General features: G+C 37.9%; 1 protein-coding gene across 3 annotated transcripts in view; it reads left to right on the top strand.

Annotated features, from left to right (window-relative positions):
* The window catches only part of GABRA2 (gamma-aminobutyric acid type A receptor subunit alpha2), a 102,526-nt gene that overhangs the window by 27,948 nt on the left and 47,532 nt on the right, over positions 1-27,046 (top strand). For all 3 annotated transcript variants that reach the window (XM_037151867.2, XM_037151865.2, XM_037151868.2), the window contains exon 4: positions 17,966-18,033. In XM_037151867.2, the coding sequence (XP_037007762.1) occupies positions 17,966-18,033 (68 nt within the window). The remainder of the gene's footprint in view (positions 1-17,965; positions 18,034-27,046) is intronic.

Here is a 27,046-nt window from a genome sequence, read left to right as displayed (position 1 = left end):
AAACTCCAGCATTATTAAAGTTTTCTGAGGAGCACAATAGAGCAGAGGTCGAAACAAATTGATTTTAGAAGTTTAGAAGGTGAATTTGGGAGGAAGCGGTATTCTTTCATGAGGATTGCGAGAGGCAGGAGCATTGAGTACCATGATCCAAATAACAATTCACAGGGATAGACGCTGGTACCTGCTGCGAAGCCAGAGAGCTCACACGTCAGCAGGCTCAGCGGAGATGGAGATGAGCACTCATGACTCTTGAAATGCGCAGTGCATCAGTGCCATTACGAAACTAATGGATAGAAATGTGAAAACCCTGTTGTTACCACCGTTAGTTCTACGTGGTCTAATAAGGTGATGAAGTACGCGTTTAGAGCCAGGAAGAGTTTTCCTATTGAACTGTCATACTAATGGACCCGGTCATATTTTAAAGTAATGCAGAAAATTATAAATAAATGAGCACAAGGCACAAAACTCATAGCCTATTAGACTCTAATATATTTTCTTCCAGCAGTGCTGAGCCTACCATACATCTGAACTGTATGAGCGCTCATGTGCCCAGGGGCGATCTTTGGCAATGGGAGAATCAGGAATCCTACATATTAAATAAGCTACCCTGCAAGAATTGCTTAAGTAAATACTTGGTACATGTAAAAAGTTCTTCTCTTGTTTTCTTTAATTTAATAATAATTTTGATTTTAAAAAGAAATTTGAGAACCCATTTAAGGAAAGTTATTTGCAGTTGAAGAGTCTACTGGGGGGAAATTGAGTGCAGTCTGACCCCAAAGGATGTATTATCTCTTCACTGTGCTTACAAAGGAAGGGACAACTGCTGTTTAAGGCACCATTTAGAGAGACAGTTTGTTGGAGTGCGTTTAAAGCATGATAGATGTTTAATCCTAAAAAAATATTGTTTAGTGCATTGAAATGCCGGGAGTCTGCTGGCGACTTTATACATCCTTCCATGTGTATACTCAAGAAGTGAACAATTGCAGTTATAAGGATGATTTAGGTTAAGGAAATAGTGACAAAAATAGCAAAAAATGGGATTGAGGCCTTTAATATAAATTGCCAGTTCTGATATGACTCACCAGACAAATGAGAAAGAAAGCGAAGTGTTGGTGTGGGTGGAGGGTGTCTTGGAAGGGAAGGAGTAGACTAAGATATTTTTATCGGATGCACATATTAAAAGTCTATTCGGTTCAGGGCTGCCTGTAAGGTATGTATAAAGTGAGTTAGTGTGTATAATTATATCTAGGTCTCTCTTCCTCCCGAGGGATTTTAACATCTAAGTTTGGACATAGGTGGGGCCAAAGTGGATCACAAGTTGAAATTTGAAATAAGGTAACATGCACGAGTATATACTCTGGCCCCCTGAGTGAGGGAAGTTAAAACATCCTCCTGCTTTGTCAAGGGGGCACAAGTGGTTTCATTCTCGAGGCCAGAGCTGAACTCAAGAGGCACCACTGAGAGCAGCTGAGGATCAGCTGGTCAGTTGGTTTACATGAGTCGAAACTAGTAGTTGGAATGATTGTTTAATCACTTTGCTGATTTTAAAATACTGAATTCACCAAATGGTTTGGATCTTACATGAGTCAAAGATTCGAGAACAGATGTCAAACAGAGAAATTTAGGAGTGATCCTTAGGAGAGATTGAGAATAGAAAATGTTTAAATTAATTAAAAAGATAGCAAATCAGAATTCACCCATGTTTTTTGTGGGGTTTTTTTTTTGTTTACCTTTTTCTGAAGAAATATGAGCCAGTTTCTTATTTTGAAAAATGTTCTAAACTAGGGTTAGTCTCTGGAATCATGGGTATATTGATAATCACCTTTTGCTTCCCAGTTCATGAGGATTAAATTCTTTCCTATGCATTGTAGAATTTATGACTGTGCAGAAGCCTCTAGTGAAACTTGGTGGAGGCCATTACTTTCAATGTGCCACGGTGTCCAACAGCCCGAGTCTCAGAGTTGGGCGTGAGTTTGTCTGGGCTCTGCTACTGACCTGCCGTGTGATCTTGTGCAAGTAACAGGCTTTCTTAAGTATCAATTTCTATATCTGTCCAAAGGAGGAGTAACACCTAACTCTCAGTGTTCTACAAGGGGAGCTAAGATCAGGTGTGCAGAATACTTAGCAAAGCACTGGCATGTAGTATGCACTCAACTATTTTTTATTGATTCTTTCTTAAGCTTACTCATTTATTTAAAAAGTATTTACTGAATGCCAAGTATGTATCAATAATTGTTCTAACCCTTTGGAATACACCAGTGAACAAAACAGATATCTACTCCTAAGTTTAAATCTTTGTGAATGAAGCATAAATAAATAAATGCAGTAAATAAGTGCATTATACAGTATGGTAGTAACTAGTTAATACTGTAAAAGCATTAAACACAAATAAAAGTAGAGAGGAGAAATACATAGTGGGGAAACTGGGAGGAAGATGAGCATTTTCCAGTTAATATAGTAAAGATGGTGACACTTCCATGAGGATTCAAAAAAGGGATGAAGGAGTTACTTACATGGATGTCGGGAAAAGAGCATCTAGGCTGAGGAAGGGTGGAGCCAATTCAAAGGCTTTCAGGTGAGAATGTGCCTAGGCCGAGGAGGGCAGGGCCACAGAGGGAGAAATCAGTGGGGATGGCATTGGGAATGGCATTGGGGATGGCGGGAAGGGCTCACATCACTTAGGGCTTTGCCAGCCACTCTATGAGCTCTGGCTTTCATTCTCACTGAAATGGGGAACTGTTTTAGAGTTCCGGGCACAGGCATGGCAGGATTCCACTTTCTTATGTTTTATTATACTCACTCTTTGTGCTGTGATGATAGTAGACTCTCCGAGGGTAAAGATGGAAGCCAGGAGACCAGCTATTTATGTGACAGCTTCCACCAGAGGAGAAGAGGTAAAGATCTTTACAGCTTGACGTGGGATATATTTTCATGATAGAGCCAACAGATTTTCTGTTGGGATGGATGAGGACATGAAAGAAGAAAGTCAAGTATAATTACAAAAGTTTTGCCTTAGAATCAGTAAGGATTATAACAAATACAATGATTTTCATCTTGTTGTTTTATATACTTAAAAAAGAACAGGGAACTCACTTATACTTTTTGTATCTTCTACAGCACTAAGAAAATGATATGCACAGAATTGGTTCTGAATAAATGATTGTTGAATCTTTGTAGGTATGGGGGCAATTCTACTGCTCAGAGAAAGCAGAAAGGCATCAGAAGAGAATAAGGGCTACCAAAACAAACAAATAAACAAACAAACAAACAAACAAACAAATATACTTGTATACACATGTGTATACAGATAGATAGATAGATACAGATATTGATATTACTCTACTGCTTCATCTAGGTCCAGCACTTCCTATTTATCCTCCATCAAATGATCCAGGCACTTTGCTTCAGCCATTCTCAAAATCAATATGGGTGACTACAGCTTCTTGATTGCAGAAAATAGTTTCCCTTGTTAAGAGCTTTTGTAGTGATCTGGCTTCCCTGTTCTCTGGCCACACAGAGACAAGGATTGTGCAGTCAGTAGAAATGGCAATGGATGAAATTACCTGGGTAAAGTAGTCCTCAAAAGTTGGTCTAAAATTTCTCCTCCATGGGGATCTTGGCTCTACTCTTTATGAGGTGATATTATTCTTAGGGACTACAGAGAATGGCCACAATACTTTCTGGAAGTGACGTGATTAGTTTCTGTATTGGATTTATACCATTGTGAACATTTATGGATGATATACCTAAAAACTTTCACACTGAGAGAAGAAGCAAACATTTCTGGGAGAACCAAAAAAATTATGACGCTTACTTACTATGTCTGTTTTTTTCATTGTAATTAGTGAGTTCCAAATAAAAGCAAAAGGTCAAGCCCTAACAATTGTAAATGGAGCTCAGAAGTGCTGCTTGTGCTCCGAACAGTGGAGTTGCGGGCGATGCGTATCAGAGTGCAAATGAAACACCCTGATTTAGCTGTAACTGTCCCTGTGACTTTAAACTGGTGTGTTTTTATGGCACGAGGTGCAGTGTCTCATTTATCAGTGGTTCTCTGCCCTTCTAGGAGAAGGCTCAGAGTCCCATGCTGTGAGCTGAGTGAAGGCAAATGTGGGGTGAATCTCTTTGACACATTAGCTGAGGCTGTACCACAGCTGCCTTTTAAAGCTGCCAGGAGAGCTAAACCAGCACTTTCAAAGATTACTAGGAATGTCAGAAACAAGCAAGGGTGGACAAGTGGGAATCATTTTCTGATAAAACCCCAAATGTATCAACTCTCCAGTTTATATATCAAACACTTTTATAGGCGGAACTGCTGGAAACTGAATTTAGGACAGGGCAAAATCAACTGTTTATAAAAGTATATCGGAGCAAAGGAGGAAACAGGATAACATTTAAATGCAAACCAAAAAGGAAGAAAACAACTTGAATATTTATATGAAAATATTCTTTGTCAGAAATATGATCAGAGCTGAAAAATTAAAAGTATGCTATAGACTGAGATGTAGCAAATCCAGTTTCTTATTTCAAATATGGCTGGTAATCACCGTCCTTGAAAGGTCAGTTTTTTTTTTTATGTGTAAATCGTGAATGTTATTATCTATATACATCTCTTTTCAAGTATTATGAGTTTAGATTTTAATTGTAAAAAAATTATTGTATCTTTTTCTTGAGTACCTTTTTTTTCTAAAATAAAATTATTGTTTTGAAATATATAAAGGCATAATTAGGATTCAGGGACACATTTAGAAAGAACAAAGTAAAATAATGTGAATCATGGGAATGCTGAGTTTGAGAATTTGCATTAAATTTGAATGATCATTTTCTGACCAAAACAATTCTGAGAAACCACCAGAGATTCTCCCATCATTTTAATTTCAGAGTTATCTTTTTTAATTCTTTTTATCTCACTCTTGTGTTGAATGAAACATCTCTGCTAAAGTTCGTCCTACTACCAATTTCCAAACTCACTCTGAGGTCCAAGCCTGATGCTATAATCTACTTCCTTAGACTTTTCTCCTAGGTAATAATGTAGCTCTCTTAAAATTACTTCAGAAGAGCCTGCCATAAGTATCACTATCCATTAAAGTTAAGAGCTATAATTTGTTTTTAGGTTGCCACTATGAGGCCTTGGAACAAACTGAGTTAAAGCAGTAGAAGGGGAAGGTTCTGAGGGAAGATGAAAAATAAATAAAAAAGAAGCACGCATTACAGGTCAAAGGGTGGATTGGTCAGCCTTTTTCTGGCCCTTCACACTTGAGCTCCGTGCCATCTCTCTCCTACCACCACCCACACCCGCCTCCTAGCAGCATAACTTAGCATTTTTAAATTATTTTTGTCATTCAGGCGCACTTCATGGACAATAAGATATTGGCTTGTTTTTCTTCCTCTGAGACGTGATGGTTACATATGATGTTCTTTGTCATTGTTCTAAATGTATTACTTAGTGTAACGCCCACTAAATGAGTTTTTGTTTTGAAAGAGGAGAAAGAGGAAGGGAGAAAGGAGGAAAAAATAAAATTTGTTTATCCATCTCTCAGTGTCACTCTACACCTAGCCTTCTTTCAAAGTTCCACATTTCAGTTGGAATAATATATCTTTTGGTTTAAATATAGGGCCTTTCAACACCAAAATTTGTGCATTGGTATGTGTATACATACACACAAATATACACATCCTCATTTATATATATAAGCACCTAAATATATGTGTGTTTCTTTATTATAATGTATTTACTACATACTGTGTGTATGTGTGTGTGTCTCATGCACAAACGTAAACACTTTATCCGGAAATGACCTTGTGTTCTGCCAAGTTAGCCATGACTATTTAAATGGAATGCTGGTTTCTTTAGTATTACTACATCTCATTATACCACTCCAAGTACATGACACAAAGCTGATATATGACATGTGTGTAGTAAACCTGAATGGCTGGAGTACTGACACTGCTCATGATTCCAGACAGTCTTAAACTAGATGAAAAACCCACTGCATTGTCTGTGGTTTTGAATGGCATTTTATTATTGGAATAGAGATGCGCATGAGATTTTAAGTTGGAGAAAAATATTTCAGTGCAACTCTGTGTTTTATTAGTTGCTGAATTTGGATGAGAAAAAGTGAATATAATTCTGCACAGTTCATAAAGTGATCGTGAAAATAAATTTGGATCATATGTATAAAAGTTTAACCTACTAGAGGCATGGGATATAAGCTTAATAGGTGGTAAGTTCCCCTTATTATCACATAATAGGAATTCAAAAGATAGAGTAAGTACTTAAAGGTTGCTACACCCATTTCTAAAATTTCCTAATTGCGTGTTATGTGTAGAGTAATCGTAACCTTCTTCAATGCACATACTCTCAGGAAACAGCATCCAGTGACGGGCGATAAAGTGAGTTATTTCAGGAGAGTTCTTTTTTTCCTTTTATACTACTTAAAGCTAAGTTTATTTTTAGGAAGAAAGTGATATTATCATCAAATTAGAATATCAATAAGCTCCATATTATAAGTGGAGAGTTTCTTTTTTGAGACTGATCCAGGAGATTCAGGGAAAAGTAGCAAGGCCTTGTAATATTGCCGACAAAGTTCTGCATGTCTTTAATCTTGGAAAGTGTTCATGAAAAATGTTGGATTGATGAATGTGGGAGCTAAAAACAGGTGAAATAAAATCAGATGATCTTACGTTTTTAGCACCAAAATCTAAAATCTTGCCTTTAAAAATTGTCTATAGCCCTGGCTGGTGTAGCTCAGTGGATTGAGCGTGGGCCTGCGAACCAGACTATCGCGGTTCGATGCCCAGTCAGGGCACATACCTGGGTTGCAGACCAGTTCCCTGCAGGCCAGTTCCCAGCAGGGGACGCATGAAAAGCAACCATACATTGATGTTTCTCTCCCTCTCTCCTTCCCTTCCCCGCTAAAGATAAATAAATAAAATATTTAAAAAATTGTCTATATATGACTAAGTTAATTCAGCAATGTATCATCATCATAATTTCCCCATTTTAATTCAGATTACTCATGGGTATAAAAGTAAATACTTTGATTTATTTCATATTCAAGGGTGAGAAGATTGCTTTGGCCTTATCCTTGATCAGAATCTGCTATCCATTAGAATTGAAGAAAAAAAGAAGATCAAAATGAATTTCCTCCTTAAAAGCCACATTTCTAAAGAAAATATCAAGGGTGGGATGCGGGGGGGTTGGGGAGGAGGAGCGTGGTGGGAGGAAATGGAGACACTGTATGTGAACAGCAGCAAAGGAAAGTTAAAATATGAAGAACTGCAAAAAGAAGAAAGTATAAGCTACAGGATAGAAAATGAATAATGAAGAGATTTTTAGGATGTTGCTATGTGTCATTCTATAATTATCTATGATGTTCCAAGTTACTCACGTAGAGCAAATTGTTAGGAACTGCAGGGACACATGGTCATTTCAGAATTTCTTATGCCTTGAAAGTTACAATGTGGTTGATTATTTTATCTGAAGAAGTACACATTCCTGGACCCAACAGAGAGACTAATTTAATACCCCAGGAATTGTAAGGGCAAATTCACAGAGAAATTTTAACTCAAAATTAGTTTTTCTAAGAGCAAGAGTTAAACTAGAAGACATTTAATGTGGAGAAAATGTCAACTACAAAGCCAGAAAGGGTGGGGGGATGAAGGGTGTGGTGTGGTGTGGCTAAGGTGCGCAGCACAGAGTGACACCGGGAAAGGAACACAGACAAAGATGATCACGGAGGGTCTTATGTCATACTGTGACCTTTGAACTTGATCTATAGGCAAAGCAGTGTCACTGAGAAAAAATTTGCTCGGAGAAAAGACATCACACTACAATCAGGAGGGCACACTTAGCAGCATTAAGGAGGGTAGATAGGAATTGACAGAACTAGAGGCAGGCGAAAGGAAGCCATGTTAAAGACCATTGCCTTTGAGGGTGGGGTGGAAAGAGAAATTCAAGAAATATGTAGAAAATAAAATCAGCACAACCCTGTGACAAATTAAAATGTAGAACATGTGTAAGAAGTTCAGACTGAGTGTAAAATTTTGACAACTGAAAAGATAATGGTGCCTTTCACCAGGACTAGAAATGGAGAAAGCAAGGCTAGGAATTTGAAATGGTCGAGGCCATGGCTTATGTGAGCTTTTGAAATTGTTTGGTTTGCATCTACAATGTTAATATTTTGATTACATTTAAATAATTGTCTTCTACAAAATAGTGAGGAAACAGAATTATTTTGCAAGGTAGGCAGAAATGCTGTTGTCAACAGCAGATTTCTGTGGGGCTGGTGAAAAGGTCATGAATGACAAAGCATCGCTCACTTGTATACTGTAGTAAGTGCAGTAAGATTTTTCCATCCCTTGACATTAGTAATACATAAATGAATTATAACCCTAGTGTTAAGAATCTTTGATTATACTGATTTATAAAATAACTTATCTTAAAATATAAAAGTTTATTTCTATTGTATATTGGGCACAAGGATACTTATTAAAATGCATTTGGGCAATAAAATATAAATTGACATTAGCATAGTTTTTATCTTTAACTTCTATGACTTAGTGGTCAGATTAGTTCTTATTAGTACTTGGAGAACAGCACAGGGTTTCTAGCTGGTGACTCGTATACTCCAAGTTACTGACTAGCCCAGGGATCTTAGGTCTGAAACAGCCAGTGGCCAGGCTGCACTCTGCACTCTCAGTGTCCTGACATAGCCCGTGTGATCTGGGGGCCCATCTTTGACACCTGAAATGGGGGTGGGTCATTAGAATCTCCTCACCAGAGAACAGAGCTGAGAACATCTTTACTCTTTCCTTTGTCAGAGTCCCCGACTGCAAATGCAGCAATTGCTTGATGAAACATTACCTTGAGGAACGTAAACTGCTCCTGGTACCACCTACAGCTTCCCTTTGGAAACATTTTCTCCCTTGTCTGTCAGCCTGGGAATGTCTCTGGACTGTACTTATTCAGCCCTTAGTAGCAATTTGTTAATTGAACTTGATGGTCCCACTATATCGATGGGACTCAATGTGCACTCCATCTCCTCTTCCCTTTCCACGTTGATTCCCTTTACTGGTGCTCTGGGGAGAGCTGTGTTCTCAGCAGTAAGCTGATCATCAGGTAGTGAAGAAACACATTTCAAAGAAAGAGAAGGCACCTCAAATCTTCAACCCACTGATGGTTCTAGGGGCCAGAACCATCTCAAGCCTGTTGGGCTCGATCGACAGACCCTGAAATGATTTCAAAGTCAGATTCGTTGGTAACCCATAACAGCGACTGCCATATGGGGCGTATGCAGTTTCTCCTTTAAGACTTCCTCTATCCTGTGCTTAGCGTGCAGACATATTGATTCTTGTTCAGGATTTCCAAATGCACTGTACTTTTTAAATCAATGTGTTTTCATTAGTAGGTAAAAAAAATCAAAGTTCAACAAAGAAAACTATAAGAACAAACAATATATAGAGAAATATTAAAAAGCATCAGTAATATTATGCTGAAAGAAAAAGTTTCATGTATTCAGTATATGTTGATATTTCACAGTTTGAAATCAAATATCAAAATTTATAATTTATATACAAGGAAAATGATTGTATCAAAATGTTATACTTAATGGTTTTATTATTGTTCTTAACTTCTTGTTTTTATGGACAATGTTTGAAGTGCCTGCTGGAAGATACTCTGTAAGGTGGGGCGATTCCTATGTGGAAGAATGGTGGCAAGTATATTATCAAATTCAAAGTTTTCAACTTTTAGCAGGGAACACAAAATGTCATATACACAAAAGTCACTTAATAAGTATTTTTTGACTTTAGCAAAATTGACTGATAACCAATGGTATATATCAGTATATGCGGGTCATCCCGGGAAGCAAACTGTCTGTTGTGGCTGTGTAGGGTAAAGCAAAACACAGTAACCAGGGGGAGGGGGAGGGAAATAATGTGGGAAAGAAAGGGAAGGGACGTAAATGAACATGAATGAGGGACCCATGGATGGAGCCAAGGTGGGGTGGGATTGAGGGTGGGAGGTGGGCGTGGGTAGGGCAGGAGAAAGTGGTGGTAGGAAAATGAAGACAGCTGTATTTGAACATCAACAAAAATTATTTAAAAACACAGAAATGATGAACTTGTATTAAAATATGTGCATGACATCATATTTATGATACACAATGTGCAAAATTATTAGTGTCCCAAACTCCTTTGATTTTACTCATTGTACTGTAAGTTTATGTCCTTGTTAATATTATTGTTAATATCTAAATAACAAGAGTGAAGACAGTATAGCTAATAAGCACGTGTGGTTAGCTCCAGTGGATGCATGTGTGTAACTATTTAACTGTGATCAATTATCCCCCTTAGAGTAAGTGAATGATATTTACATTTGTGCTTGTTTTCCCTCACGGGAGACTCTAAAGTATGGATTATTTTGGAAGTGATATCAAGAGGCAGTCACAGAGGGGTTGGGAAAGTGACCCAGGGAAGGGAAGGGTTCCTAATGAGCAGGTTACTGGTGAGGACAGCTGAGGTTTAGTTCTACTGAAGATCTCTGGGAAATGGTGTGCCACATGGCATAGAGGTTTTTTTTCTTCTAAAGGGGAGAAAAACCCGAGTTCTCTTTTCTCTGACTCCCGTCAGTTACTGGTTGATGGTTTTCTCATAAGCACTAACTTTTCTGCACTCTGGCCTTCCCTGTGTGGCCAGAGAAAGCCCTTAGTCAAAGAATCTGTAAGAGAAACACTACAGACATTCTGTAAGGGAATACATTTGTATTACATTTGTACGGCAACAAATTAAATATCCTACATGAAATGGACACATTCCTAGGAAAATGAAAATACTAAAACTAACTCAAAAAGAAATTGCAAACCTAAATAGATTTGTACAAGGAAGGAGATTGAATTAGTAACAAAACAACTTCCCACAGAGTAAATTCCAGGTCCATATGGCTTCACTGATGAATTTTGTCTAACATTTAAAGGAGAATTAGCACCAAGCCTTCACAAAATGTCCTAAAAATAGAAGAAAAGAGAACATGTCTCAGCTCATTGTATTAGTCCAGTATCACACTGATACTAAAATGAGACAAAGACATTTTAAGAAAAGAAAACTGCAGACCAATATGCCTTATAAATACAGATATTCAAATGCTCCACAAAATGCTAGCAAGTCAAATCCAGCAACATATAAAAAATTATGGACCAAAGCCAAGTGAGAGTATCATAGGCATGTTACTTTAACACATGATAATAAATTGATGTAAAGTGCCATGTTACTAGAATAAAGGGTAAATACTTCATGATTTTCTGCATACACGCATAAAGGGTATTTGACAAAATCCAACAGCCATTCACGGTTTAAAAAAAAACAACCCTTCTCTATAAACTAGGCATAGAAAGAATTCTATTTATATGAAATATCTAGAATAGGCAAATCCATAGAAATAGAAACTGAATTAGAGTTGCCAGGCCTGGAAGGAGAGAGGACAGGGAACAACTGCGAATGCATGCAGGCTTTCTTTCCGACAATAAAAATCATTCTGTTTAGAGAGCAGTAATACTGTCTAATTCTATACTAAGAACCTCACTGAATTGACACTTATAAAGTATATGCTTTATATTGTGTAAATTATATCTCAAGACAGTGTATATAAAAAAGTCAAATAGGAGACTGTAGGGGTAAATGAGTAGATGCAGTTTTCATACCGAGAGATGAAGGCAACTGTAAGAGTAGGAGAAACAGCTTTCGGAGGAGGTAAGAAGTGGTTGGATTGTAGTATCTTTGAGACTCAACCAGACTTACTGTTTAGAAGAGATGTTTTGGATGAAGCCAAGATTTGTAGCTTAAAAGGTACAACAAAAATGATGGGGAAGATTGTGAGTGCAGTTGATTTTGGGAAGGAATATAGATTTTATTGGGGGCATAATGAGTGTGAGGAAATTAATAGACAGAGAAGTAGACATGTCAACTAGAGAGCCGGATGTGGTTGTCCCGATTTTAGAAGAAAGCTCTGGATTATAAATGGAAATTCAAAAATCTGTGACTACATGAAACAAACCATTAAGAACTAAGTAAAGAGAACCAAAAAATGAATGTTGAGACATTCTGATATTAAAAGGTTGGGGCACAGCAGTAAAGGAGTTAGAAAGCACCCAGTGAGAGTAGAATAAAATCAAGAGATTGTGGTGCTTCAGAGATCAAATGAAGAAAGTATTTCCAGGAGAAGAAATATTCCCTTGTTATATGATTTCATAGGATGTATCATTTCTGTGACTGTATATTTATTTGTTCTCCTGATATTTCTCTTTACTAGTCTATGCAAATTTTTATTATGATAACAGAGGGCATGTCTACTTTCAGTGGACATGTGAACAAGAATGAGAATTCATTTATTCAATAAAATAAGTGAATGTACATGATGTCAGGGGCTGTTCTGTGTTAGGGTTCTATTTTTCTGAACAAATACAAATTCATGTGTTCATGGAGCTTAACTTCTAGTAGGCAGGTAGACAAGTATTACCTTATAGAACTTTCTGTGATCATGAAAATGTTCAACACTGCTCTCCAACATGGCAGCCAAAGTCATATGTGGTTAATATGTGGCTAATGTGACTGAGAAACTACATTTTTAATTTTATTTGATTTTAAATACTTAAAATTTAAATTTAGAGAGCCATGCATGGCTTGTGTTTGCCGTACTGTGGACATAGATGGCAAACCTTAAGCATTGTAAGTAAATGGTCATCTTAGAGCCAGGGAGAGACATGGAAGATTGCAACTCACCACAGGCAAAGTGCACTTCATTAAGAGATAAGGAAAACCCAACTGCTATGTTCAGTAGTGTTGAAAATTTTGCCCACTTATGAAGAACCACTGGGAACAACAAGCATTATTGCATAATTTTTGATGCGTGTCAATCATTCACAAAATGCTGGACACAAAGACATGATTTTATTCTTGCCAAATGTTAGAAATTTTTGCTTGAAGGTTTGATTGCTGGTATATTACCCAGTACAGTTCAACTATTTATGACTTCATCTAAATATTTTTGACAACCACGTAAATGAAAATATTTTCCACTTGTTTTCATGTATTCACTATCCATTTACTTATTAGCCTTCTTTCATTTGTTTTATGCAACTGCTCATTTCTAGGTTCTGAAGATTTTCTGATAGTCAAACAAAGGGGCATATTTCAGCATCTTTTAACAATACCATCGTAGAAAAAACTCTACATCCTTGATTTCAACACTTTTGTATTCGCATTGTCATTTTTTTCTTTTGTAGTAGCTATTGCAATATCTTTTAAACTGGATACAAGTTTTTCAGTCTCCTCTGCTTTGGTTTTCCCACTGTTATAAATGTGGCATAACTTTTCTATATCATAACCTTCTCTATAGAAAAGGTTTTTGGCGAATGCTGTGCTGCTATAATATAGAGAGAAAGGCCATCATTTTCAGGATCTTTTTCAGGGCAACCTCTGTTTTTACAAAGTGACACCCCCCATATCTGTACATATTACCTTTGTTCACGAGCCAGACTTAACTGTTTCCTAAAGGTCTTTAAAAATGAGTTTGATTGTTATTGGATGCTGCATTACCCAGTGAAGAACAATCTCCATGAATTAATTTAAACCTTTCTTGAAATTATTAAATTATTTATGTGTTCACTTTGGATATCTTTCAGGGTCATTTACTTTTTTCTACTAAGTATTTCAAACATTCATAAAAGTATAGAAAATAATATGATTTATTCCATGACCAGTTTTATAGAGTCTTAAGAGTTTGAAAATTTCATTAACATCCATTTGAAAAGAAGAAAAATGTTAGAAATGTATGAGAAGCTCCTTGTACCTCTCAGTAGGTTATTCTCCTTTCTCCCCTGAATTGGGCAATTGCACACATTCTTCTGTGCTTATCATACTCATTTCTCATTTCTCTTAAAGTGCCTGTTTGTAAACCCATGGTGTTGTGCCTTTGAAAAAAATCCCTATAGAAGATCTTACTTTTGTATATGATGCTGCTGGTATTTCTGAAGCCAAAAATTTAGCTGATAAGTAATTTCTTTGAGATGACACATGGTGGAGGTCTCTGTTAAAAGCCTCTAACTGTTCAGCAGTTAACTTCTGGTTTCCATAGACCACTGTCCCTGTAAATACATGTCCCTCCTTTGCTTGAATTTGTCTCTTCACTGGGAACCAGTTCCCTAGGCTTTCCATCCCCTCTGTTGATGGGCAGTCTGCCCTCTGCCTTTACAAACAACAGGGCCGTTCTGAAGGACTGCCAGCAGCTATTCACAGCCATTTTTTATGTTGATGAAACATATTGGGAAAAGTAATATATTCTGCATGCACAATAATTAGAAATGACTTGTTTATTCAAGTATAAAGCACCTAATGTGTGGCATGTGTGCTAGCATGGGTGATAGAACAGAGAGTAGAAATGACACAGTCCTATCCTCCGGCAAATTTAAATTCTACTTGGAGAGACAGACCAAGCAAAGAACAAAGCAAAGCAAAGCAAAACATAACAAAAAAACATGTAAAATGTTAAGGCATAAAAATAATGGCAAGTTATAAAATGTCCTATATGGGGGGAAACTAGTGTCGGAGAGAAAATAAGAAGACTTACATTCTATAGGAGGAATAGTTCTTCTCCTCTGCTCTGAGGAAAGAACATTTAAATCAGACACAAAGGCAGAGCAGCAATTAACTACGACTGAAAAAGAAGTAAAAGCCAACGTGAACAGCTTGAGGCAGGACAGTGCTTAGTGGGTCCAGTGAAGTGATCTGGACTTTGGAGGGTAACCCGTGGTACCTAAGATGTAGAGACTGGGATGGCCACCAGAGGCAGTGTTAGTTATTGGTTTTACTTGTGGCCTACGACTGTCACATAAGTCAGAAAACTAACAGGCACTAATGACACAGCTCAAGCCTACCCTACATCACCAGGGAAAGCAAAACAAAACCAGAGGTACTATGGACTGACTTTGACAAATCAGTGTCACAAAATCCCCAAATTCATATAATCTTAGCCCATCTCTCCTGCCTTTCCTTTCCCTTATGGAAATTCAAATGGAAGATTACACTTCAAATGCAGAACCCGGGAAAGTCGTGTTAGATGTATCAAATATATTTAGTCATCACAATAAAATATTTCACCAATGCCTGTTAATTGTTTACATCTCTGGGAATCCACGGAAATGGAAATCCTCAAAGGCTCAATACCAAGAATCAGTCTTCCAGTCTCAGGTACATATTGGGTATTTGTGGTCAGAGTGTGCCTTGCTAATTTTCTTTTTTCTTAACTTTCGTAACGGAAGAATACCTCTCCCAATACATATATTCTTTAACTATGTTTATGAAGTCAATAAAGCATGAAATCAATTCTTAAGGTAACTTTACACATCTATCTTCTGCCTCTTTAGGGGCTGCTCTTACTTCTTAGAGCTTTGATGCTATTTGTATTTTTCACCCTTGGATACTTAGCTGGCATTTCCCTGTAGCCACTAGTCACTGAGAATACTCTCGCTTCCTCTTTAATTTCCATTTGGCATATAGTGAATATTTTTCATATCCTTAAGCATGAATGTACTCACACATTTTTGTCATGTCTCTTTTTCAATTTTACTCTTCCAGACTGAGGAGGAAAATTTTATTTGCCTCTGTTGGGATGAAGATGACCTTAATGTTTTAGCTTCTCTTCTCTGAAGAATTTTGAAGCCCTATCTGTAATTACTAAAATTGTATTATATTGTGTATTGAGTAAAGGTGGTAGCATGGTAGATTTAGTGTGAGTAAAAGGGAGAAACAAACTGGGATCCCATTGTCTTGACTTCTTTCTAGTACCACATGCAATGTAGGTCCAGGACTGGCCACTTAATTCGTGAGGCCCAGTCCAAGACTGCAATGCAGGACCTCTCATGCAGAAAATGAATAATAATTTTAAACCAGCAAAAACAAGACATTAAACCAAGCCCGTGGCACTTTTGAGCACAAGGCCCGAGGTGCGTATCCCTGAAGCTGACCCTGTGCAGGTCTTTGGAGCAGGTGGCAGCGGGGAATTAACGTTATAGGATATTCATATTTCAAATCAGTTTTATCATAAAGTTCCATACAGTTTTTGCAATAGAAAACTTTATAAAAACAATAAAGTTGAGTGACTATATTTATTTAGAACACTATTATCGTGTTTTGGCAGAGTTTTGTGGTGAACAAAAATATATAGTTAATGAGAAAACACTTTTATTTTAAATTGATTGTTGACTGTGATGTAACGATTCGGGCTACCCTGAGGGCTCAGGAGTAAGATTGCTTTGCTTCTAAGTGTGGGTGATTGGGTGTAATTCCTTACCTCTGTATACTTAAGTGTACACACACACACCGAGGTGGTAAGAGAAAATCGATCTCATGGGTTTCTTATGCAGATTATTACATGTAAAGTTTTTTGAATAAGTCTACTCTTGTTATTTTAAATCCTTTTTTATGTTTTAGTTTTGCATCAGTGGATTCAATACCACAAACTTAGTTTACTTTCTCCTTCCTGGTATAATATTAAAAGTATCTCATGCTATTTGTCTAGAATAAAAATTTGACAGTTACCAAATAAGATGGTTCACAATGGCAGAAATTAATGACATATTTTTTTCTGTAAGTATATTTAAAGGATTTTTTAATCCATACCCTAGGATACATATCTATTGTTTTTAGAGAGAGAGGGCTTATAGGCTGCCTCTTATGTGTGCCTCGACAGGGATCAAACCCTCAACCTAGATATGTGCCCTGACAGAGGATCAAACCTGCAACCTTTTGGTGCACAGGCTGACACTCCAACCCAGTCATCCAGCCAGGGCTAAAGGGTTTTCTTTTAAAATCTTTCCTTTGAGCTTCCCCTCACTCACACCATTTGCCTTATGAACTAACAAGCAAAACAGAGATAAGCTTATAGATAAGGAGCAGGCTGACAGTCTTGGATAGGGTTGGGGTGCTGGGTAGTGGGGTGGAGGGCTTGAACAAAAAAGAGAAAATATAGAAAAAAAGTCATGGACATGGACAACAGTGTGGCGATTGCTAGGGAGAGGTGGACAGGTGGATGAGGAGGGTATAGGGAGTAAATAGTGTTGGAAGGAGACTTGATCTGGGGTGGTCACAATGCAGTGTACAGATGTGTTGCAGAACTATGCACCTAAAACTTGTATAATTTTGTTAACCAGTGTCACCCTAATAAATTCAGTAAAAAGGAAAATAAATCATTAGAGCAATCCAGTTAATTGTGTTGCAGTTAATAAGTTACATAACTGTAGAATCTAATTTAATCCACTTAAGATGAATTCTAAGTCTTGGCATTTTAGACATTCTAAAATGCATTTAAAAGCAAGCTTGTTTGGAAGTAATCCATTGTGATTAATGCATGCTATTTTCTTTTATTTTTATGTGACTAAATAATACATCTTTTATATTAATATGAATTATATTTATTTGTAATGATTAATAATCTACTTGTACTTTATTGAGAAGACACACTAATTTACCATCTACAGACTAAATCTCAACCATCCTGAAACTCCATCTGAAATATTTACTTTAAGAATTCAGTTCAGGACTATCCCGACCAGTAACCACACTGAGTATATTTTATTTTCAGTACTGGTGGAAAATTTATTGTAAACTAGTTCAGATAAGATAGATTTAACAAACTGTTAATTTCATGAAATATGCTTACAACAGAATACTCTAGTTAGGAATAGTTGCTAAGTAAGAGGATCCTAATACTTATAGGCATTTTGCATTTAGGGTTATGAGAACCTATGAAATCATTGAGCAATATAATTTTGGGGGGGTCTGGAAATTAAAAAGCAAGTAAAAAACAATATGCTCAAGTATCACAGTTTCTAACGATGTCATGAACTTGACCCTTTCTTCCTCCTGTGCCTCTCATTACATAATATCTATATTCAATCTCTTTTTCTTATATCAGACAGTATTACCGAAGTCTTCACTAACATCTACGTGACGAGTTTTGGCCCTGTCTCAGATACAGATATGGTGAGTTTTTTATTAAATAGTATTTTTATTTCACATAATGCAAAGTTGGGAAGGATAATTTTTTTAGAATAAACAAGTATGTTTAGTGTTATAGAATTATGTGACTGTCCCATGACTATTGAGTCTAAACTATTATAATGGAGAATTTAGGATGTTAATTCTTCTGTGTCTGTGGTGCACCATTCTGGCTTGGTGTTTTATAATTTTACAGTATATTCTTATCATAACTGGTATCATCAAAAAGGCAAAAGGTTAGCAGCATTGGTGAGGATGTGGAGAAAATCAGCCCTTGTGCACTGTTTGTGGGGATGTGAAGTGGTGCAGCCACTGTGGGAAACATTATGGAGGTTCCATAAAACTTTAAAAATTTATGACCCACATGATCCAGCAATCTCACTGCTGGGTGTGTATCTAAAGAAAATGAAAACAGGACCTCAAAGAGCTCTCTGCAGCCCCATGTCCATCACAGCATTATTCACGGCAGCCAAGATAGGAAGCATGGTACACGTGACCACAGTGGAATATTATTCAGGCCTGAGAATAACAAAATCCTGCCATTTGCTACAAGAGGGATGAACCTTAAGGGCATTGTGCTAAATAAATTAACGGAGAAAAACAAATTCCTTATGCAGCACTTATATGCAGAATAAAAATATTAAACTGACAGAAGCAGTGCATAAAAATGTGGTTGCTATGGCCTGGGGTTAGAGATACACCCTATACCCACCTCTCCCTATCCCTACAGCTACAAAATAGTAAGGTCTGAGAGTCTAATTGAAAACATGGTGATTCTAGTTGATAACACTGTAATGTATAATTGAAATTTGCAAAAAAGAGTGGAACTTCAACATTGTCACACATCCATGCAAAAGATAAACATGTGGGGGCACTTGCCAGAGCTGATTTGACTGAATATCCTGCCTGTGACTGAAAACTCACTGCATGTCAACCCTTTGAAGCCATGCCAAGGAATGACAATACACCCAAACCGTGAAGAAAAGCAGCAAAAAAGTCCCTTGCCTTGCTATGACCTCAGAAAGTCCCTCCAGTCCTCTCCATTGACAAAGCCTAACATTGCACCAGCTATCTAAATAGCAATGTTTACAGCAGGGGTGTCAAACTCATTTTCCCCGGAGGCCACATCAGCCGAGCAGTTGCCTTCAAAGGGCCGTATGTAATTTCAACTCCTTAACAGTTAAGGGGTAGTCACATTTCTGCAGTACTGAAATTATTTCAGCCCTTTGAAGGTAACTGTGAGGTTGATGTGGCCCCCGGGGAAAATGAATTTGATACCCCTGTTTACAGAGTCCTTCTCAAAGGAGGGAAAGGAGGGTCGATTTGCAGCTGCAAGCTGGAGAGTCAACATAGTGATAATTGACATACACAGTGACAAGTAAAATGCGGAGGGTTTTGAGTAGGGGCAAAGAGATGGTTTGGTCACTCAACAGGTACTATTTGTTGATTGTCCAAATCTAGAGAAGTATCATGAAGCTGGAGGCAATGAAGCCTGAGTTATCTCTATAAATCTGTAACACAGACACGTACAAATGTACACACTTACTCATACTGTGGATCTCTTAGTGAAGACAGAGATTATGTAAAAACATGTATATATTTTGTGAAAAGAAATGGTTTGGTCTTCCTGATGATCAAATGGAATGATTTTTCCATCTTGATATTATTTTTGCTGGAAAGCAAGATAATGAGGTACAGTTTGAATTTATATTAATACACATGGCCAGGTCAAGAAATGAAGCTTGGCTCTGACAGTTTAATTAGAAAGAAATTTATTATGAGGTGGAGGGAAAATATACCCATGTCATTATCAGCCATAAGTGGCTTACAGAAGCAATTAATTAATGGCAAAAAGTAAAGGATAAATTTAATTCCACTTTTAGCATCTTAGCAGATACACTTGTTTCCATTCAGGGTGCAAGCGGAGTAGCAAGCCCTACACCCCTAAGTCTTCCTGTTCAGGTCAGTGATGTAGATTTGTTGTGACATTAGCCTGAGAGGAAAAGGCAGTGTAGCAAAAAGAATTAAGAACCAAAAGAACAAACACATACATGCGCACTCACTCAAAAACTGCATTTCAGAGTTATTAACCAGTGCGATTGTCCAAAGAAAGTTGCACGTCTAAATTATAACAAAAGATTGTAATTAGAGTGCCTGCAAATAAGTTTAAAATCTTTTATTTGAATATTTAGAAATCATGATTAAGAAGGTAATAATTAAACTTTGGAATGTACTAGTAGTTGACAATTTACAAAGTCTGTAGCAGGTGTGTGCATGTTAGCAATTTATAACTCACTTCTCATTAACTTTTCTCCTTGGTTTGTATGAGGATAACTTTTCCCATATTAGTAAGCAATTTCACTGTGTGTGTGTGTATTCTTACTTAAGGCATAAATGGTATAGCCACCAATTTTTGCACCGAAACCTAGTAAGAACTGCAGCCCAATGGTTAACTCTTGCAGTGTTACTTGTTAAGGTTCAAATTTAAACAATGGAGACTTTGAAGTCATGAGGGGCAAATTCTGAACAGAGTTTACCATTAAGCTATTAAGAAGCAAACTATTAAGTGGTGACCTTGGTAATTTATTAATCATATTGATTTCATTGGTTCATACTTTTCTATCTTATGAAAACAGTGTGCAGTATCTCTGATTCCCCAACCTATTAGGAAATTATGCAGTGTGGTGATTAACATAATAGGAAGTTTTAGAGAGTTATTACATGTGCATAATTGGGTTAAAATTGACACTGGATATAGCTGTTAACCTTTATCAGGAGTTGTCATTTGCAAATGTAGCTAAAGAAACCTGCTACAAATTAGGTGAATACTATACATCGAGGGAGTAATGACATGATGTTTACTTACTTTAAAGCTGGCATGTAAGAGTTAGTTATTGGAAGGTTATTGCTATTTTGTAAGGATAGGAATTAGACTTGGTGATCATTCACTCATTTAACTACTATTATTCAGTGTCCTTCTATAGTTTAAAAATGTTTCTCTAAATGATATTCATAGTACAATTACATTGGAATCACTGGGAGTTACTTATTAAAACCTTTGTTTCCTAGACTCCTTCTAAAATCTGTGAGGTCGTAATTGCCAGTTGTAGGCATGGTGGTCTATATTTCAACAGAGTGAGTTATGTGTATAGGATGAAGTCTTGGGGGATTGGGTGAATGGTGGCACCATTCACTGGGATATGGGACAAGGAAAGTTTTCTATGCTTTTGTTTTTGGTGTTTGGGAGCAAGTATTTATGTATCAGACATACTGTGCTGCTGTGAGTGATTCAGCTAGAGATGTCTGGCGAGCAGGCATGGCTCGGGAGCTCAGGAGGGGAGCATAGAGTGCAGATGGTTTGGAGAAGCATGTGATGGTAGTTGTAAACATAAGCACAGACATAAACTTGTGCGGAAAAACAGGCTAGCGTGAAATGGTCATCGGGCTGTTGCAGAAACTTTAGAAAACAAGAGGTTGAAAGAGATTGCCTAGGAGACTGGGAAGGAACAGCCATGGATGCCTGTTGAAAATAAAGGGGGATTTGGACAAATGGAGCTGCCTTTTGCTCCTTATTAGATGCAATGATGACATGCAATAGTCAGATATTTCTCACTTACAGCCCTCAGCCAAGGTAGGATGGGGTTCGTTTGATAAAGAGACAAACCCATAGATTTTGCCCACAGTGAAAACCCCACCTAGGAGATGGGGTAACAGTTCCACAGCAGAGGGAAAATAAAGGTAGTTGGCCTAGTTTGACTCCAGCCTCTTCCATCTTACAGGAGGGAGGGTTGTGGGAACCGAGAACATCCAGTCATAGGGCTTATTCAGAAAAGAGTCATTCCCTACCATACTTCCATTTTTTTGCATAAATACCAAGCAGCTATGGCTTCTGACCATGAAGTGGTATTTTTAAAAAGTATTTTTAAATTGCACAGGTGCCTGTCCTTTTCCCAGTTTGCCAGGGTGGAACCTGTCTTCTTGGGAGGGACACCCTGAACTTGTGTGCCTTTATTAAAGATACCAGCTATTACACATGGGTGTTAGCCCCATTCATTTTCCAGGAGACATCGTTGCATTTCGATTGTTGGCAGACGCAGAAGGTCTCGGATCCCGTGATGAGGATTTTCCCAAGGGTTTCCCAACAACACCAGGGGAATGTGGTTTTAATGCCAGTGCAGGAGGGTATAGCAAAAGTAGAAAGAGAACAAGTGTCTTATGTGGTAGTAAAGCCAAGAAAAAGATTCGAATGTGTCATTGGATGGAGAACAAGGAGATATTTACTGATCGTGGTAAAAGCAACCAGATTGCAGTGGGCTGAGCGTGTGGGAGGTGAGGAAATGGAGAACGAGTGGAGGCGACATTTCCAAGCAGCACGGTTAAGGAGAGGAGGTGAGACAGAGGGCAGTAACTGTCAGCCAGTGTAGCCAACTCTCTGCGAGGCTTTTATGTTTTAAAGACTGCCTTGAACTTCTCACTGCTCTCCGAGCCTGCCATTATCTTTAACAACTCTCTGCCCTCACACATGTTTTTCCCTGTGTTTGTTATGCTTTGCTCCTCCCCTGCCAGCTGGAGGTCTTGCATGAACTCAGGGCCAAACTCAAATTTCATCCTCTCAGATGTTTCTCCAGGCGACTCCAAGTGGAGTCGGCCCTTCTTGTCCTTGTGCTCCACCACATGGTGTTCACACGTTTCTCGTGACTTTTCACACTGGGTAATACAAATCTTTACATGTCTTTCTCTTTACTGCAGTCTGAGCTACTCCGTGGCACGAGTTGTATTTGTTCATTTCAACAGGACTGGCTACGTACATACTCTGTGTCTGTCACAGTGTTGGGAGCTGAAAACTGGTGGAACCAGCGCTGCCTTCAAATTGTTCACAGTGTATGTGTGTGCATGGGTGGGTGGGGGGTGGAGGGTAAGAAAAATTATAATTTCACCACAGTGTGCTTATGCTTTTATCCAAGTATTTGTGGATTAATATGGCAGTGGAGGGGATGCAGGTAGAGGATCTCCACATCTGAGAAGAGCTCTATGAAAAGAAGAGAGCAAGGAAGGACAAATACGGTTGGTTGGCGAGCTATAGAATGAAAAGAGTGCTTTAGCACAAATTAGAAGAGCTGGTTGAGTTTAGTAAAATATAAAAGTCAGTGTAATAGGAGCCTAGAATGTTCTTAGGGATTTGAAAGGCAATGAGGCTACAAAATAACTCAGAACGAGATCATAAACAGATGTATGGCCCATTGCCTCCCAAAAGGCAAAACGTTTCTAGATAAAACTAAAACGTACCATGGTTACGAGAGAACTTGTTATGGCGTGGCCTTTTAAATGTATGTCAACATTCTTCAAAATGTAACAATTACCTATGATGAAAGCCCACTGGGGCTAGTTTAGTATATTTATGCAAACACAGCCAAGCCAACCAACATTCTCGCTTGTGAATTTCAGAATCAGGGTATTGCATGCTGGTGACTTTGCTGTAAGATATCTGAGAGTTTTCTCCCATCTGGTTCTGCTGATGCCTTTTTCCTCATGTCCCCTTTGTGTTGCTGTTGCCGGAATCCTTGTCACCATATTTAATTTCCAACAAATCCTCTTATTCATGCACTCATAGACTAATTTTTGCTTATTTCCTATGTTCCAGGCAATTTATTAGATGCTGGTGACACAGCATGTAAGAAGGTGGTTAAGGTCCTTGTTCTCAGCAGTAACAGTTGGCCAAATGTTGGGGTGAGAAGGGAACAGGCTGCACTAGAGACCAAAGTAGTAAGATGGAGCACGAGGCATCAGAGGCCCCACGGTATCATTGCTGCTGCAGGAGACAGTGTGGGATGGGGAGAGAATTGCTGAACACCAGGCCAGAGAGGTGAGGGAGGGGGCGCTGGGCCTTGGAAGCTGCGAGAAACCATGTGGACTTCATCACAAGGACTGTAGAAATTCTACTGCTCAAACTCAGCAACACTTCATTCATGATGTCAGGTACATCCTGTAGCTTTATCTACACTTTTAAATATCAAAGAGTCCATCCGGGAAGTCCTATTTAAACCTCAATCTCTTATGCCATTTAGATCTTCTTTTTTTGTCAGGCGTGTTCACAGCTAAGGGATGTATGATGGGTGATAGTCCATGTTCCACTCTTCTCCTCTTCCTGGGGCTCCCGGAGTTGAGGCAAGGAGAAGGGAGGTTGTAAAAAGGAGCATAAATAGCCAAGAAATGAGGGAGCATATGTTTCTCTCCTCTCTCTTCCTTCCCTCTAAAGATAAATCGGAGCATAACATTTTTTACTTAACTTGTTCTATTGATGGTTTCTCTTGGCAGTCAGTGCCATTTGAATGGCTGGTAGATAAATGCAGGCTCTTTCATGGGGCAGACTTGGGATTTCTTCTCTATGATGTCTTTATTACTCCAAATACCAAAAAAAAAAAACCACCGGCAGCTTAATCTCTAATGGGCTGCTGTGGCCTCCTCCTCAGCCCCTGCCTGGTACTTTATTTTGTGACCTTCGGTGCTGGGTGTTCCCTTCCTTTCTCACCCTTTTGTTGAGGATGGGAAATGGGGGAGGAGAATACTCCGAAGGTGATTTAAGCCAGGTTATTTCGAGGTTCAAACACCTTCTAAGAACTTTACACGTGTCATCTCATTTTGTCTTTACAAGAGTTTTAGGAAGTACAGCAGATTTTATTATTAACATCCCTTTACAGATACGTCAATTTAAATAGAGACCAAACCTGCCCAAGGTCAGGTAGTCTGGTCTATCTGATTTAAGAGCCCACACTCTTAATATCTATTTCATGTTCCTCAATTTGTTATTCCTGTTGATATCCTTCAGTTTCACGTGAGTCGGTTTCAAATGTGGAAAGACTTTGACAGAGATTAGAAAACCCCAATGTCAGCCTTGGAACTAATTTCTTCTTGTCGCCTTCCATAATCCATGCACTTACTGATCTATAAAAGAAGGAAATATCACTCTCATGTCCTGCCTCCAGGATTTTATTTTATGTATGGGAGAATGAAAAGAACTTGGTTTAGGAAGCCTAAAGTTTGAGTTCAAATCTTGAACTCAAATTTCTCGTATTATTTTAAAATGAATGTGGCTTTGAAAGTGTTCTCTATCTATGAAATGTTGATACCTTTGCATACTTAAAAAATTGCATAAGCTTATTATGAATTTTAAGTAACAAATTATATCAAAGTGAATTGCAGTTAACATGTTGTTACTATTAACCATTTTGAATACTTCACTTATATGTATTTCAAAATTTTACTATTATAACCTGAACCTTTAGCATGAGCTTTCAATTTCCTTGTGAAACTGGCCTGGCATCTAGTTCCAAAGGATAGCCCAGACATCCTACCTGCACAGTGGTCTGAACATGCTGTATCTATGCTGTCCTGCATTCTGTTTGTGTGAGCTTCTATGCATAATAGTGTTTCATTGTACCAGTTGAATTTATTGACACTGTGCTGTTCTGTTTTTAAGCTTCTTACTTTCTGTGATTTTTGAAGTACTGATAATACTTTCTTAAATTTGTTGTTCAGCCTCTCTGAGCACCCACAAAAGTGTTTGAGTTTAACCATCACTGTATTTTCCAGAGCTGTTGTTTAATTGCTATATACCTGCTATATAAACCCAATTTTTCTTTGTTACATAAGAAACACTCAGCCTTTGTGAGCAAAAAGGGTACAGTGAAGTAAACTTTGGTACTTTAAAATACACTCAAGTAAATCAAAGTAAGTGAGAAACCACTCCAAAAGCAGTCCTGCCATTTAGATTTTTTAGTGAGTAGATACCATTATTCAGACATAGGCTACAAGCATTGACTTATAATTAATGTGCCCAGGCACTAAAAATATGCTCTCTCCACGAAGTTAATGTGTCTTTGAAATCACGTTTATGGAACAAACTGTGCAATAGAGGGTGATTTCCTTGTTTGCAATACAAGGAAATAAAATAATGGTTAGCGGTAGTAAAATATTGGACTGAAAAATATATCCTTCCCTTGGTTTTGCCCCTGAGAAGCTTAGAAACCAGAAATTCACTGAATTTATCTATAACTTCATCTATGAAAAGGGAAGTTGGGTTACATTTCTTCTAAAGCATTGTTTAATCTGGAAGTTTACGGATTCTTTCACTTCAGTTCTACCTAACGATCAGTCTCCTGTCTCCTGTTTCTTGGCCATAGGCTAGCTGCATGCTCCTATGCCCTTGTGAGTTTTTGTTTTTTTCCCTAACTTTGCTTTGTACTTGTTTGTGTACTCTCCAAAGGATTTTGTGTATGCTTGGGTTATTATTTGTTTCTCTTAGAATCTCGGTTCATGGGTTCAAGTCCTAAGTTTGTATGAAGAGGTTGCATTGTTCCCTATTTCTCTGGCAAATTTCCTATAACACACAAATCACATTGTTACTGTACATACTCATGGCACACTTGAAGTTTACTTCAAGAAATCTTTCAGGAATGTTCTTTTTAATATTGAGAATATGCATTTTATGTGAATTTAAGACAATCACATGGAAATAATTGTTTTGGAAATCCTGTTTTTCTTAGTGGATAGCTAATTGATTGTCTCATTATCTTACCTTCTTAATCATTAAAACAGTGAGTGTAAACCTATATTTTAAATAGACTCAATGATAATTATAAATCTTTTTTTACAGATTTTGTTTTAGAGTTGATTATTTCATCATTTTTTAATGTGGCTAATGAAGAGCTCATATTAGGCACACAATAAATATACCTTTTTCCTCTTCACTAGTGCTTATGTAACTATTAATGTTTTGTTCGATCCATTGTGTCATTTAGCAATAATTTTTTGTGTGTTTTTTATTATTGTTTAATTCTGGTTTTCCCCATTTTCCCACATTACTCTCCCCTGCCCTACCCACCCCCACCCCCACATTATATCCACCCCCAGTTGTCTTTGTCCAACATGGGTCCTTTGCACATGTACCTTGACTTGACCCATCTCCTGCTTTCTCCTGTTACCCCCTCACTCTCTCCCC

Source organism: Artibeus jamaicensis, unplaced genomic scaffold (genome assembly GCF_021234435.1).
Source record: "Artibeus jamaicensis isolate MK-2021 breed Jamaican fruit bat unplaced genomic scaffold, CSHL_Jam_final contig_889, whole genome shotgun sequence".
NCBI lineage: Eukaryota > Metazoa > Chordata > Mammalia > Chiroptera > Phyllostomidae > Artibeus > Artibeus jamaicensis.
This window is presented reverse-complemented; position numbering and strand designations above follow the sequence as displayed.